The sequence below is a fragment of the Archocentrus centrarchus genome, chromosome 3 (assembly GCF_007364275.1).
Source record: "Archocentrus centrarchus isolate MPI-CPG fArcCen1 chromosome 3, fArcCen1, whole genome shotgun sequence".
Classification (NCBI taxonomy): Eukaryota; Metazoa; Chordata; class Actinopteri; order Cichliformes; family Cichlidae; genus Archocentrus; species Archocentrus centrarchus.
The window spans coordinates 34,507,609-34,523,022 of NC_044348.1; the positions used below are offsets into that span (position 1 = coordinate 34,507,609).

General features: G+C 41.8%; 1 protein-coding gene across 1 annotated transcript in view; it reads left to right on the top strand.

The window, feature by feature from the left end:
- LOC115778226 (neural-cadherin-like) overlaps positions 1 to 15,414 on the top strand; it is a 319,537-nt gene that overhangs the window by 81,664 nt on the left and 222,459 nt on the right. The window contains 2 exon segments of the mRNA XM_030726290.1: positions 11,350 to 11,547; positions 12,532 to 12,757. Coding sequence (XP_030582150.1) covers positions 11,350 to 11,547; positions 12,532 to 12,757 — 424 coding nt within the window.

Genomic DNA, 15,414 nt, shown 5'->3' on the forward strand with positions numbered 1-15,414 from the left:
TTTGACTTTTACTAAAGTATTTTTTAACATAAGTACTTGTACTTCTACTTAAGTACAGAATGTCAGTACTTTTGCCACCTCTGCAAATCAGTACCTGTTATCCATGAACTACTCCTACATATGTTTGTGTAGTCAAAGAAAAGTTCTTCTTGCTTTCCATTTTAACTGTTTTAAAAGAAGAACTCCTCCATTTACTGCAGTTAGAAAGTAACTTTAACCTAAAGTTCACCTCTGAAAATTTATGGCAAAAGTTTTAATTCTAGTGTTTTTGTAAAAATGTTTCCATTCATGCAAATAATAAGAATAATAATTTTTAAGAAAATGTACAAACCAGAAAGCAAAACTTTGGTTAAGCAAGGTTTGGGGTAAGGCAAAGAGACTGCTTTGGTTTGAGGCTGGGGTTAAGATTTTCCCCGTCAGTTGACATTTTGCTGTTAGCAGAAATAAGTGGGGTAACGTGAGGCCTGAGCTCTGCGTTTGGGACCAACGGCAACTGCATCAGCCAGCTTTCCTCTGAGCACTTGGCTCCGTCTGCACAGCTGCTGCTTAAACCTTTACTGAATAAATACAGTCACTTTGGTATCAGTCTGTGTTTTTGCACTAAATGGAGAAGCAAAGTTAAAGAAAGAGAAGGCTGTAATACTTTCTGAATCCCAGCACACCTTAACAGGACTTAATAAAGCCAAAGATCATAGAGATTACCTCAGGTGAAATGTAAATTGAGCTCTGACCCCGACACACATGCACACACAGAGTGTTTTGGCTTGAAGTTGTCCTTGCCCTTAGTTAATTTAAGGATTTAGTAGGCTAATTAGTAGATTATTAAATAGGGGACACATGGTCTTCCTACTGTGCTCTGAGGTTTGCGTCACCTCAGTTATCAAGACTAATCCCTTCTAACTGGAGCAATAGAGAGGAGGTTGTAAACAATAGCTGGTATCACAGTTGTTAAGACAGCCTTGGATCCAGATAGTAAGTAGAGTAATCTCAGGAAGGGATTGACCAATTATTGGCTTTGGAAGGATCACTCTAAGCTTGTGTACTTAATGGAAAATTCATTGAAACCACCCTTTGAACCCTTTAACTGACTTAATTTGATTTATGGTTTGTTATGGAAATGCTGTGAGAAAAGCTTTTCACTTGTGCGTGATTAACCTTTCAGGTGTGGAAAATATAAATGCACTGATTATGAGAGAACCTGGTATGAAGTTGCTGCAGGTACGGGTTTCATTTCTGAAGTTTGCACTGAGTTTTCTTCATGTCACCTTTTAAGTTTCCTCTCCTTTCCAGATAAGGAAACAGTGATGTTCTGTACTATCTGTCAAACTAGATAATGAGCAGCCAGGCTGGCCTTGAGGGCTCTTCAGAGGCAGAAGGCTCGGCCAGCTTATTCCACCCCATAAAGGCTCTGCTGAGCATTTCAGACCTCTCCAAAGTTGTGCAAGAACTCACCAAACAAATGGACTTACAGAAAAAAAAAAAAACAGTTTGGACCTGGATTTTGGTGGCTACAAAGGAGCCATTTAAAAACATGCTGGTGTCACCTTATGCATGTTCATCACTCCCCACAGGGCAAAAAGATAACGAAGGCCATAAATCTGATATAAGAATCAGCGTATAATGATATTTAGTTTGCAGTTTGTGTTGTACCTCGATTTTCCTAGTTACCAAATGACTCTGCCCGTTCATTGTTTTCATAAGTAAACAGGAGGCATCCTTCAGTTTAGGAGCAGCTGATTTTTACTAAGCTCTGTTTGAGGCTCCAGAAATTCTTGAGGAACATATTTGGGTCTTTAAAAGCTAAATACTTCAATGTGTCTCAGTTTGTTCGGTCTTTTTGTTTTTTTTTTTTCAGATTTTTGTCCCTGAGCACGAAGCGTGGAGCAGGTTTGTCAGAATTTTTCCATCAGGCGTCTCCTGGATACATGTTGCTGATAAGATCAATGAGACTAAAACTAATCAGAACGGTTATTGGCCATAAAACTAAAGATGCTAAAGTGCTCCACATTAAGGGAATCGACAGAGTTTGGGTTGTAACTGGTGATTGATTGCCAGCAAAATATTTTTTAAAATAATTTTTGACTGACGTAAATATGAAAATTGACTGTGATATTGATTCCAGTTGGCATTGCCCAGCATTAGATAATAGCATCAGTTTTCAAATTAGCTGTTGCACTTCTCTGAACGTGCACTCGCTCGAAGTGTTCGTGCGAGCTCGTGTGTATTTGTTTGAGCTCAGTATTGGCAAAGTGAGGATTTTCAATTATGAGTGGCTTTGCTGGAAGAATAAACAGTGAAACTATTGGCTAACCATTCATATCATTTGCAATTAGTGTAAGAACTAAAGCGTGATTTTCCTCCCTGTCCCGCGCTCCGTCTCTCATCCCGGGGTTTAATTGGCGTTTTTGTGAAAAAATGTGAAAAAGTCACTAAGACGGCAACAGCTTTCCATTCAAAGAGATTATGGATGGAACAGTTACCAGTGAGAGCAAATAGCCTTTTGTAATCCTCGGAGGACATTTAATTAACTGGCCTTCCTTTCAGTTTTTTCCCTTTCTCTGTCTTGCTTTCTTAGACCCTCTCAATCTCTTTCTCACTCTTTTTCTTGCCTATTTTTTTTTTTGTCTCACTCCATTTGTCTGCTTTGTTTTGAAGATGTGAGGGCAGCACACACAGACACACACACAAACACACACACGCACACACACAGGTATACCAAAACTCTTTTCTTCAGTGGCAGGAAGACTGAAGCAGTTAGTTCTGCATGTTAGCACTAAATGAGAGAAAGTGAGAGAGAGAGGAGGGGCTGAACTCCACATTATGCTCTCAGTTCTGTCAGCATAACGTGGAGCAGGAGGGGATACAGAGAAAATGAGGTAGCAGAGTTAGAAAGGTGCCGACTGAGGTCACTGAGGGAGCGCGGCAGAGAGAGGAGGGCCCTCTTTCTGATTCTAAATATGTGCCTTCATATTTATACTGACCTCTTCAAGCTCCATGCTTTCGTGATGTAACATATTTACATATAGACTTAAACAGATTAATCAGTTGCATCATATTCTGTGTACCACATCTACTTAAAAAAGCCTCTCTAGCTGGCGCTGCTCCTTGGCACTTTAAGGCATCGAATGACTCATAACTGTTCTTGTTTCTCGGAGAGATTCGAGGCTTTTGGACACATTTTATTGTGACAGTTTGCTTCCCATGATGTACTGTGTATCCTCGATAAGTCGATGTGCCGAAGATGTGTACTTTGCAGTGAATTGGTGTAATTTTTTCATATAATTGACTTCGTAATGCACCCTGCTGCAGAGCAATTTCCCAGCTGAAATTTTAGAAGTGTCCCAAGCTGATCCCGAGGATGTGCGCTGAGGCTGATCAAGGCATATTTCGGTGATCAGGGCAGGCTCCAATAAAGCAGACCTTAATCTGATCCCTGCTTCATTGTATTTTGCAGCATGTTTTCCACCTCTGCCTGCTAGTCTTCCTGCTCTGTATCTAAATAATAGCCCGATTCTACACTGCAGGCATTTTACTTGGAGAGTGAAAATTGTGGTGTGAATCTGAAAAATTATTTTCTCACAGTACCCACATTCACTTGGCATCCTTTCCACCAGATCAGGAAGTAGGAAAACCTGCCTGCTCATTAGCCTGTTACAGCCCGGTGTTTTTACATGGAGAGCCACTCGGTCTCTGTGGCAGTGGCGAGCATTGGAGCGGGGTTGTAAAGGAGTCTGTTTCTGCTCAAATGAATGTATGTCCATCTCTGAGAATGCTGCATCATCTGCTTCCAACAAAAATAAGACTGATTAAAATAAGCTACAGTGTTTTCCGATTTCATTTGTTTCATTTGTGCCAGAATCTGTCAGAACAGGATGAGGAACCTCCAGGATGGAGTCCAAAGATGTGAATATTTAGAGGGATGTTTAATGTCATTCTTTTATTTCCTGTTGAAGTTACTTGTAAATTCATCATTTGCCTATTTTGAAAAGAACCCAGTGGAACTGTGATACTGCATGAGGACATCAGTCAGAGACAGAAGTATGTGAGGCTAATGCAGGACATGTGAGGACAGTGAGACAGTGGTGAGGTGTGCGGTGTGAGTGGCAAATGGGTTTAAGGTGGGGGTGGGATTACATCAGGGATCTGCTCTGAGCCCCTTCTTGTTTGCAGTGGTGATGGACTGGCTGACAGATGAGGTCAGGCAGGAGTCTCTGTGGACTCTGATGTTTGCAGATGACAGTGTGAGCTGTAGTGAGAGCAGGGAGCAGGTGGAGGTATGCTCTGGAGAACAGAGGGGTGAAAGTCAGGTGACAGAATACACGTCTGTGAATGAGAGGCAGACAGGTGGAAAAGTGAGCATGTAAGGAGCAGAGGGAGTGAAGGTGGATGAGTTTAAATACCTGCGATCAACCATCCGATTCAACGGATAAGAGAGGAGAAGAGAGAGCAAGCAGGGTGGAGTGGGTGGAGAGGAGTGTCAGGAGTGATCTGTGACAGAAGGAGAGCTGCAAGAGCAAAATGGGAAGGTTTACAAGATGTTAGTGAGACCTGCTGTGATGGATGGTTTGGAGATGGCGGCACTAACAAAAAGACTGGAGGCTGAGCTGGAGGTGTTCAGATCTTCACTGGGGGAGACCAGAATGGACAAAATTAGAAATGAGTCCATCAGAGGGGCGGCTCAGGATGAGCAGTTTGGAGACAAAGATGATTGGGACATGTGCAGAGGAGGGAGAGTGCATATATTGGACAAAGGATGTTTAAGATGGAGCTGCCTGGAAGGAGGAAAAGAGGAAGACCATAGAAAAGATTCATGGATGAAGGAGGACATGCAGAGGGTTGGTGTGCCAGGGTGAGATGGAGGCAGATGATGTGACCCCTAAAGGGGGGGAGAAAACGAAGAAGACTGTTTTGAAAATGTTTTAAAACAGATGAAGTTGAGATTTTCTGGTTATAGTCTGACACCTAAACTATTATTGTGATTCAAACATCAGCAACGAGGAGGAAGCTGAAAAATGTAATTTACTTCATTAAGATTTCTTCAAACCAGTGGGTGAGGCTTTTAGTTTAGGTGCTGTGCTGTGATAGTACAAAAACACAGTGGAGAGAATCAGTAGATGAACACTTTGTTATTTTGTAACCTGCTTGCTTTACATAGTTTTTAGTAGAACTTATTACTAATGTCCCTGTTTTTTCTGTTCCCTGCAATCAACCAGCAGAAGAGGAAAAACAGGACAGTGAAGGGACGGGCAAAAAGAGAGCTTCAAGCTGGAAACATTCATTTATTCTAAATGAAATAAATGGATGGTGCATTAGCATGGCTCAATGACTCCTTAACCTCATCCCTGAGCCCTTGAAATAGCACCTTGTCTTGTAGTGTGACCTTCTGATTACAAACTGAGCACTGGGAGTGCTCGTTCCCACTCAACAAGCACTTTGGCACTGGGGCCACTGCTGTTTTGCCCTCCATGGTGCAGGAGACCTCAGCATGGCTTTACAGATGTATGTGCATGTGTACATTCCAGCCACATGCAGCTTTTCCTACATTAATTATGAAATAATTTGATTTTTAAATGCAAAAACCATGAATGCCAGATGCTTTTTAACAAATAAATAACAGATGAATATAAGCAGCTGTGAGTTTCTTGACTGCAGCTAACGATGGTAGTTCTTGTTGTGCGCTTTAGCCTCGTGAGCTCAATACTGCAGAACGTGAACCAGTTTACCTGCTCAGGTTGGCCCACCAGCTTTCAGCAGCAGAGCAGAACGAGGACTGTCCTCATCAGCTGCAGTCCAGGCCTGGGATCTGTTTGAATGTACAGCCCGACCAATAGCAATGTGCCAATACTGGTCAAACACAACAAGCAGCTGATCTAAGTGTAAACAAAGAATCCATGGTATGTTGTGACAATAAAACAAGATTATTTTTAAACAGAATTGTCATGTTATCCTAGTAAAGACTCATAAATAACTACATAACAAATGTTAGGGAATGCGGTTATGTTTGTGTATCTGAAAGAAAACAAATATCAGCTGATAGGTCAGATTTTTACCTGAATGATATCACAACCTGCTGCAACAGCTGCCCACCCTCCCAGGAGGGAGGAGAGAACGGGAAGGGCCGGTACTCGTTAGCAGTGATTGAACGTGAAAATAAGAGCACGGGGTCTGTCAGCTTATTGCGGATGGCATCGTGGGAGGAATGAAATGTTTTTTTAAAAAAAGTTAAAATGAGTCATCAAACATGTTTGGGGATAAACTGTGAACCTAAATATTAAGTGTTTGTGGGGGTAACTTTAACTTGTCACAGACATAATATTAATAATTGCAGCAGTGAATTGCAGTCATTTTTTTAAATGGAGGCATCACTAATGATGCTGTTTTTCTGCCTTTGCTCTTCTTGTGTTTTTCTGTCCTGCTTGGTTTCTAAATTCAAATAGTGAAAAGGCTGCATGTTGTTACAGTAGGGACTCACAATGTTTCAACTTTGACCACAGTTTACTGTTTTTGGTTCATGTTAATCGAGTCATAGTATGATCAAAAGACAAACACAGCAGCCATTTTTCATTAGGGGGTGTTTGAGCACAGACTTCTGGGACTCTACACATGCTGTATGTGGTCTGAAAACAAGATGAGAAGGAAGCACTGTGGGAGAATGAACATTTAGAAATGCTTGGACGAGGTTGGTGGCCGTGGAAAAGCTTCTATGGCGCTATTAGTAATTGCAGGTCCCACTGTTTCTAGGGATTGCAACATATCATTAGATCCACTAAGATGCATTAGTGATGGGGACGGCAGTAGCGCCATGCTGTATCTCCCAAGGTCCTCCTTTAGCCACTAATCCACTCGCGATTGTTATTAGTGAGAAAGGCGCGTGTGTGTGTGTGCGCGCGCATGTGTGTGTGTGTGTGTGAGATCCATTTTGGCATAATACTCTGTATATTAGCCTGGTGATTTATTATCTTGGAAATGCTGTCCCTTCTTTCCCAAAGCTGCATTGTCCTTTTGCCAATTAATTTTGAATCTGTTACGGCCACATAGAGGAAGAAAGAGTGGGAGATTATCAACAAATACACTGAATGAACCACAAAGTCAAGTGGTGTGCGATATATTTTTAGGAAGATATGGCTGCTTAATTCTGCTCCTCTGTCTCCTTTTGATGTCTTCTTCTGTTTTTCTTGGTAATGTCCCCCCTCGTCTCTAACACCGCTGATTTATGCAGTTGCTTTCTGGTGCTTTTCTTTTTTCTTTCTCTTCCTAATTCTTCCATCTTCCACTTTTCGTTGTTCTGCTGTTTCTATAACAACCGCAGGGTCATTTTTCAGTCTCTGCGCTTCACTCTTAATCCTGTTCATGCGACACTCGGCTCTTATTTTCTTGCTGCTTTTTCCCGCTGTGCTCCATATATTGCATGATTGCACCCTCTTGTCCTGAAAATATATTTAGATCTTAATGTCTTTTTTCCTTAGATCTTCTGTCTGTCCACTTTGCATTATTTATTGCACAGTCATGTGCACAATGGACTTTTCTCATACTGGATTTGTGACTCCAAATAAGAATTTGAGTTTTTTTTTTGGTTTTTTTTTCCTTTCCATCAAGTATCAAAGCTGACACAAATGAGAGCCAGTCTCTGGCTCCAGTCCTGAAATTACTCCTCTGCTTCCCTGCTGTGACCAGCTAGCACTGATGTGCCGTGTGCGTTTGTGGGTGGAAGGGTGGGTGTATTGATGGGGACTGTATGGGACCTCGCTGTGTTTTACCAGTGTCACTGTGATTGCTGTTTACTGTGGATGCAGATTGCGTGGCACTGATTATGATTACTAGTTGAAATGTGGAGATGGCCTCCGCATTTTCTTTTGGATTGCATTTCCATTGTCTGTTGTTCACATGGCACATTCAAGGAGGAACTCAGGGAGGTGATAGTTTAATGTAAGAGAGTAACTGAATACATCATTTTTGTTTTGTATTTGTTTGTTGTTTGTGTGTGAACATGACTTTTGCTATGCTTTTACTTTGCATAAACCCTGGTTACAGTAATCTGAACTATAATCCTGAAATGTATGAGCTTTGAATTTGTTGTGGTTGTAGCATTAGCAGTAGTTTATAGCAGTATATGGTGTAACGTGTACCTATGCTTAGATTTGTTGTAACTGAGTCCCAGATTGTGCAGGATCACTATTTTTCATTGTTGCGTAATCTGTCAGATACTTAATGAATAAATTATGACGTGAAATATTTAAAAAGGCAAAAAAAAAAAAAAAAAATGTTCAAGATTTCTGATTTCTTCAAGTTAGGTGTTTTTTTTTTCTTTTTCTGTTCATTTAGAGTTATGTGAGGAAAGTTGACAAATCCTCACATTTAAGAAGATGAAGAGTCGCTTGAAAAACTGGATACTTTTTAAATTATCAAACACTACATAAAAGCTTCAGACCTGTCTGATATAGAGAGCTAAAAGTGTCAAAATTAAATAAATACATTATTAAAAATGTTTCCTTAATTAATTAACTCAATCCAAGTGTTTAAGTGTTTCACTGATTAAACTTTTACTGAGGCTGAGGTCAGGACTCTGTGCAGGACTCATCCATGTCTTTATGGAGCTGCTTTGTGCACTGGTGTGCAGTCATGTTGGAACAGGAAGGGGCCATCCCCAAACTGTTCCCACAGAGTTGGGAGCATCAAATTGTCCCAAATATCTTGGTCTGCTGAAGCATTCAGAGTTCCTTTCACTGGAACTAAGGGGCCGAGCCCAACTCCTGAAAAACACCCCCACACCATAACCCCCCCACCACCAAACTTTACACAATGTAGTCAGACAGGTACCGTTCCCCTGGCAACCACCAAACCCAGACTCCTCCATCTGATTGGCAGATGGAGAAGTGTGATTGATCCCTCCAGAGAACACGTCTGCACTGCTCTAGAGTCCAGTGGTGGCGTGCTTTACACCACTGCATCAACACTTTGCATTGAGCTTGGTGATGGAAGGCTTGGATGCAGCTGCCATGAAGCTCTCTCTCACTGTCCTTTACACTGAAAATTCCACAGACTTCACCAACAAGGTCTGCAATCTTCACTGAATCCAGGTGAAACCATAATATCTTTGATGTGGTTTCACTTCTCACTTTTTTACCTACGACTGAGGCAGTGGAGACGGTCAGAAAACGACTACAGCAGTGCAGCTCTTTACACAACAGCTTTATCCATGATCAGAATTGCACACTGTTAGCCCACTGCCCTACTACCACATATTTCAAATACAACAAGGGTTTCTACAGACAGAAGCATGGATGCACCATGGGCTCCCCAGTGTCACCCATTGTAACCAACTTTTACATGGCGGAAGTAAAGCTCTTGGCTTTTTCAAGGAGATGGCACCTAGCTACTGGTACAGATATGTGGATGACACCTGGGCCAAAATCAAAACCCAGGAAGTAGAAGCCTTCACTGGCCACTTCAACTCAGCAGATAAAAACATTTAGTTCACCAGAGAGGATACCACTGATAATGGGTTACCGTTCCTGGACTGTGCGGTGCTCATTAGGGAAGATGGAAGCCTCACACACATGGACCAGTACCTACTCTTTGGTTCCCACCACCCACTGGAACACAAACTTGGGGTGATCAGGACTCTGCAACACCAGGCAGAGAACATTCCCTCTAAGGCAGAAGGGAAACTAAAGGAACACACACACATGTAAAGAAGGCCAGACACCAAAGGGAGTGACAAATGGAACAACACTGTTTTCTTCAAGCATGACATCCCAGTATACTTCAGACCAAGTCACACTCTAAGGCAAAAACTGGTTCAGCACTCTGGAACAGAACCAACATACTGCATCCTGTGCAGTGCAGTGAGGAATGCTCGGACCTCTGCATTGGAGAAACCAAACAGCCGCTCCACAAACACAAGGCACAACATATAAGAGCCACCTGAACAGGACAGAACTTAGCTGCGCTTCTGCACCTAAAGGTCAAAGGTCACTCTTTTAAAGATACTCATAATGTTCACATTTTGGACCGGGAAGGCAGATGGTTTGAAAGAGGAGTAAAAGAAGCATCTATGACCACTGTGAACAACCTTCATTGAACAGAGGAGGTGGATCACGACACCGGCTGTCAGCCACCTACAGTGCAGTTTGGAGATCTCTTCCCAGGCGTCTCAACCCTCTACTCACAGCCTACGTCAGGTGACCTCAAAAGGCCACATGATAAGGTGGGGCAAGGTCTCACAGTGGTTATGCCTGAAACCCCAGGTGGTAATGACCTACACCTTTTTTCACACCTTGGCTCATGTGATGACACATACAATCAATAGTGGGTCAAAGACCACCTCCAAAGGGGACGGCCCCCACTAGGGTTTAAAGACTTGGGGTACGCCACCTTTTGGTTTTAGAAGTGAAGAAGCTTCTTGGATAAGAGGTGAAACATCTTCAAAACCAAGTGAAAGAAGTCCAGTCGCCTTTTCTGATGTGGATGTCTGAGAATCTAAACAGACGCTTAGTCTTCAGTGTTCTCTATAGATGGTTAACCAGGTCAGCTGATGTCTGTCCATCTTTTGTATATATTGAAAGTGTGCATACACACTGTGACATCACTTCTGGGTTTCTTTGCTCTGCATTTGAAAAAATGCTCCAAAAACCACAAACAGAGGTCCAGTTCAGTGACACGAATTAGCAGCGGTGAGACCTAGCAGACCGCATTTTGACATGGCAGTCTAAGGAGATTGACTTGGTGTTGGAGCCACCCTCAAGTGGCCCCTCCATGTACTGCAGTTTTTGGCACTTTGCATCGTTTTCATTTTTCAGCCCCACAGGTTGGTTTTAGATTAATTAACACTTGCTAGAAGGCGTCATCACACTAGCAGTAGGCTAATGAGTTGTCATGAACTGGAGAAACACTCTTCTTCTCTCCAGTCTGTGTTCTGCTGCTCTGCTCCATGGTCATCTCCACCCCCCACCCCCCCACCCCCAACTCTCTCTCTCTCTCTCTCACACACACACACACACACACACACACACACACACACACACACACACACACACACACACACACACACGGTGAGAGGTTTGTGTAACCATAACAATGCAAAATGCAGTAGAGATTCTCACATTGTGCTGAAATGAAACAAGGGCAGCAACATTGCGTGAATATGTTTTCCCTTTAGTTTGTTAGCGGGAGCTTCTTGGTATGGCAGTGTTAGTGGAATCACTGCACTTTTTCCCAGAGGTCCACATCAGAAATGCAAGCAGACATTTCCTGCACTTTTCAATAGAACCATCAAACATGGTATTTGACTTGAATTTGTCTGCCGGACATCACTGTTAACTGTCTCTTCTTCTTTTCCCTGTTCTTCAGGTCCAGAGTGGTACTTGGTCAGATTGGAGTTAACTGTGACAGATGTAAATGACAACATCCCAGAATGGAGCATGGTTCCCGCTCCCTACCTCGCTGTGGTTTCCCCCGATGCCCCTGCAGGTTCCCTGGTCTACAAGCTGTTTGCTCAGGATGGGGATGAAGGCAACAACGGTGAAGTGGAGTACTTTTTGTCTGATGGTAGGTTATCTTTCTCCAGCATGATGGGTTTAAAGAAGCACAGTGACTGCTTACCTTCTTTTTCTGGTATGACATATGGAAATGTTTGCAGTAGTTGGTAATAAATAATATTTAACCCAGTGAACCCACACTTGGTTTTGAATCTAAAGCCTTAATCTGTTAACAGCTGTAAGGGATTTTGGTAGCAGAAAGTAAACCACAGAACATTCTCAGTGATTACAATGAAGGAAGTAAACAAATGTATAAACAAAACCTTTGAACAAAGATATTTGTTGTTGGTCTTGGCATATAAAAAACAGTCTCAGTTGTATAAATGATTTGTTTGGTTTCAAATGTTTTATTCTTTTTGATCAGTGCTTTTAATTTTAAAATATTTGCCATGATGCAGAACCAAGTATGCTTCTCTCTCTCTGAGATGTTACATATGCACAGTGTTTTTCCTCTATGCAAAATAATTTTCTTATTGTCTTCTATGTAATGGTTTCTTGTCCCCATTTTAGAATCTATTTAAAAAGATGATTTTTCAATTTTCCTCATGGGGCTGTATCAGAATAAAACTGATTTGAAGAAATTATAAGGAAAAACATCAACTCTAATGTTACTATATAGACTAAAATTCTCATTTAAATTGGTGTTTCATCCATTAAAGGCTTAATCCCACCTGTCAAAGTTTAACTTTTGTAAATGGAGTATATTTTGGGTGACGGTCTTATTATTCTGAATACAGGTTATGAATTTTAACACCCCAGTTCCTGTGCTTTTTGCATTTCTCATTTCAGCAGCTTGGAAAACTGACTGCCCAGTCACCTTATTTATTTGGTGCATTTAGCATTTTTGACAGCCTCTGAAAGCAACTGTTTGCACAAAGCTTCTTGCCCTGCAGTCCTTTTCACTGATGAATCTGTTGTTGCACATTCTCCTTATTTGCATATCTTGTCTTTGATGTATTACCTTTCTTTATCTTATCAAACGAATCATCTGCAGGTGGCGATGGTCGTTTTGAAGTGGACAGGAAGACAGGCCAAGTACGAACTACGGGCCTCCCCCTGCAGCGGGACAGGGAATACCTGCTGACAGTGGTGGCCGCTGACCGGTTGGGCAGCCGCAGTGCTCCCGCTGTCGTCTCTGTGGTTGCTGGACCCCGGCCACCACAGTTTACCAATGCCTCCTTCACTATTGCAATACCGGAAAACACCCCTGAAGGACAGCCGTGAGTTTACACTGAAATTCTTTACTAGACATTCAAATGAAGCAGTACATGATATAGAGTCACGCATCTGTGCACACAGATGTTTTCCTTTCCCTCAGTCATCATTGATATTCATGCTGATATATATTCCACACATTCATCGTGGACATTTAATGTGCACACATTTTTGGGGGGCTACGATCACATATCTTCATGTTTTACAGTCTAAATCCATACTGTGACTCATTTAGCCTTTAGCATGTGCAGCACAGTAAGAGGATTGCCTTCACTGTAGGAATGGATCTAATTTTGTTAGTGTAACAAGAATAAGAATATAATAGGAATGTTCTCTACTGTGCAACTTGATGATGACAAAAAATAGTTTTGTTAAACATGTGTTAAGATAGACTCAGTGAGAAAATAAATAAATATCAACCATGGCGTTAGTTCATGTTGACGGTGAAGTTGAGCTCAGCTGCAGTTCTGGGAGATCAGCTACAGTCAGAGCCAGCCAACATCAGCTTTTCTCAGCTAATACTCGTCCACATATCCACTTAGAGTGCCCTTTATGAGATTTTCTATTGGTGTTTCTTTAGCCTGGCATCAGGTACTGTACATCTGTAAACTGCTTTGCAACCCACCTTAAGGTAGTGTGTAGGACTTAATGCATCTTCTCACTGAGATAGCAGTAGGACAAAAAGCAGGATGCATGCTGATTGTACAATAATACTTACTGTATCAGGGCACGATAACAGCTGGGGACACATCGTATAAGCAAGTATCTACTGCCATAGCTCAACTGGTTTTTCTTCTTTTGTTGAAATTTAAGTCCCTTTAAGTTTGTTTTTTTCTTAAGTCCTGGGATAGAGTTGATCAACATGTTATTGGCTGAATTTCTGGTGATTGGTTGGTAGAAATATGTCTGTTGCCAGTTTTGCCTGCTTTGCTCTGTGCTGGGCCTTTGCTGTTGCTCTTCAGAACAGAACCATGCAATAACCACCAAATATGCAGATGCAGTGGCAATAATCTTTTTGACCTCAGTCGTCCTGACTGATATTATTTATAATCTGTCTGTCAAAAATTAGTCATCTATAAACAATCATGAGGGATTCCAGCTTTAGAGACACAAGCCAATCCAGTTTAAAAGATCTGAATGGCAGCAGATCTTCTTTAGCAGCCACAGCAGAGCCTGGATATTATTGGTGCAAAGATTTGGTGAGCAGGCATGTGGAGATGCTGAGTTTTATCAGACTGCATAGCCAACTTTTTTTGAAGGAATTATTGTTCCAACACTTTTAAGAGACCCTTCCTAGAGCAAGACATATGCTACAATGAGCCACAACATTAAAACGAGTCATTTGTGTGGATGTTACTCTGAGATGTACCATCCACCTAAACATTCTTGCAGACCAGCACATCCCCGCGGCTTCCCCCTGCTCAGGAAACGCTCTGTGAATATGACAGGATGTCCAAAGCAGCTGTTTGTTGAGGAAGTATTTCTGTGTCAGCATTATCCATCAGTTTAGCATGTCTAAACAATTATTATTATTTTTTTTTTTTTGGACAAGTGAGTGAATAATCATTTCAATGTGCTGCTATTCTCAAGTGGACAGAGCAGACTGATGAAGCATTGATGTAATTCTAATGGTGAGCATAGCTGACAGTTTGGAAATAATATAACTGGATTTAGCTTCTTGGTGAATCTCTCAGATGTGTCATAGCAGTAAAATGTTTTTTAGCTTTTCTTAACTAAAATAAGGCTAAAATTAATGAAACAAGAAAAAAGAACCCCAACAGAGCACTTCGCTCTCAGACTGCTGGCTTACTTGTGGTTCCTAGGATACTTAAGAGTAGAATGGGAGGCAGACCCTTCAGCTTTCAGGCCCCTCTTCTGTGGAACCAGCTCTGTTTATACCCCACTCTGCATTTAATAATTAGTTATTATTAATCTCTGGCTCTCTTCCACAGCATGCCTTTTGTCCTCTCTCCCTTCTAACCAATGGTGCACTATTGGGGTGATATGGGACTATGAGGTCTTTGAGATAAGATGGGGCCTGATTATTCAAGACCTTGTATGTGAGGAGAAGGATTTTAAATTCTATTCTAGATTTAACAGGGAGCCAATGAAGAGAAGCCAATATGGCAGAAATCTGCTCTCTCTTTCTAGTCCCTGTCAGTACTCTAGCTGCAGCATTTTGGATCAGCTGAAGGCTTTTCAGGGAGCTTTTAGGACAGCCTGATAATAATTGATGTGTGTCATGTGGCTTCATGGATAGATAAAACTGGGTATCATCTGCATAACAATGAAAATGTATTCAGTGTTTTCTAATAATAGTATAGTGGAAATAAAATTGGTCCGAGCACAGAACCCTGTGGAACTCCATAATTAACCTTAGTGTGTGAAAATATTGCCCCTCATATTCACTCCCCATTTATTTACACAAATCCAGCCAAAACAGTGCTGGAGTGACCAGCTAAGGCCTGACTTAGTCCATGTACCATCTGTGGACAGAGTTGTGGACATTTTCCCAGAAGTCTTGGGGATCATCAAGATGTTTTTTAATAAATGTGAGACGAGCCTTTGTGGTCTTTTTGGTCAGCAGTGGTTTTCTCCTTGGAGCTCTCCCATGGAAGCCATTTTTTCCCATGAACTCTGACCTTACCTGAGACAAGTGAGG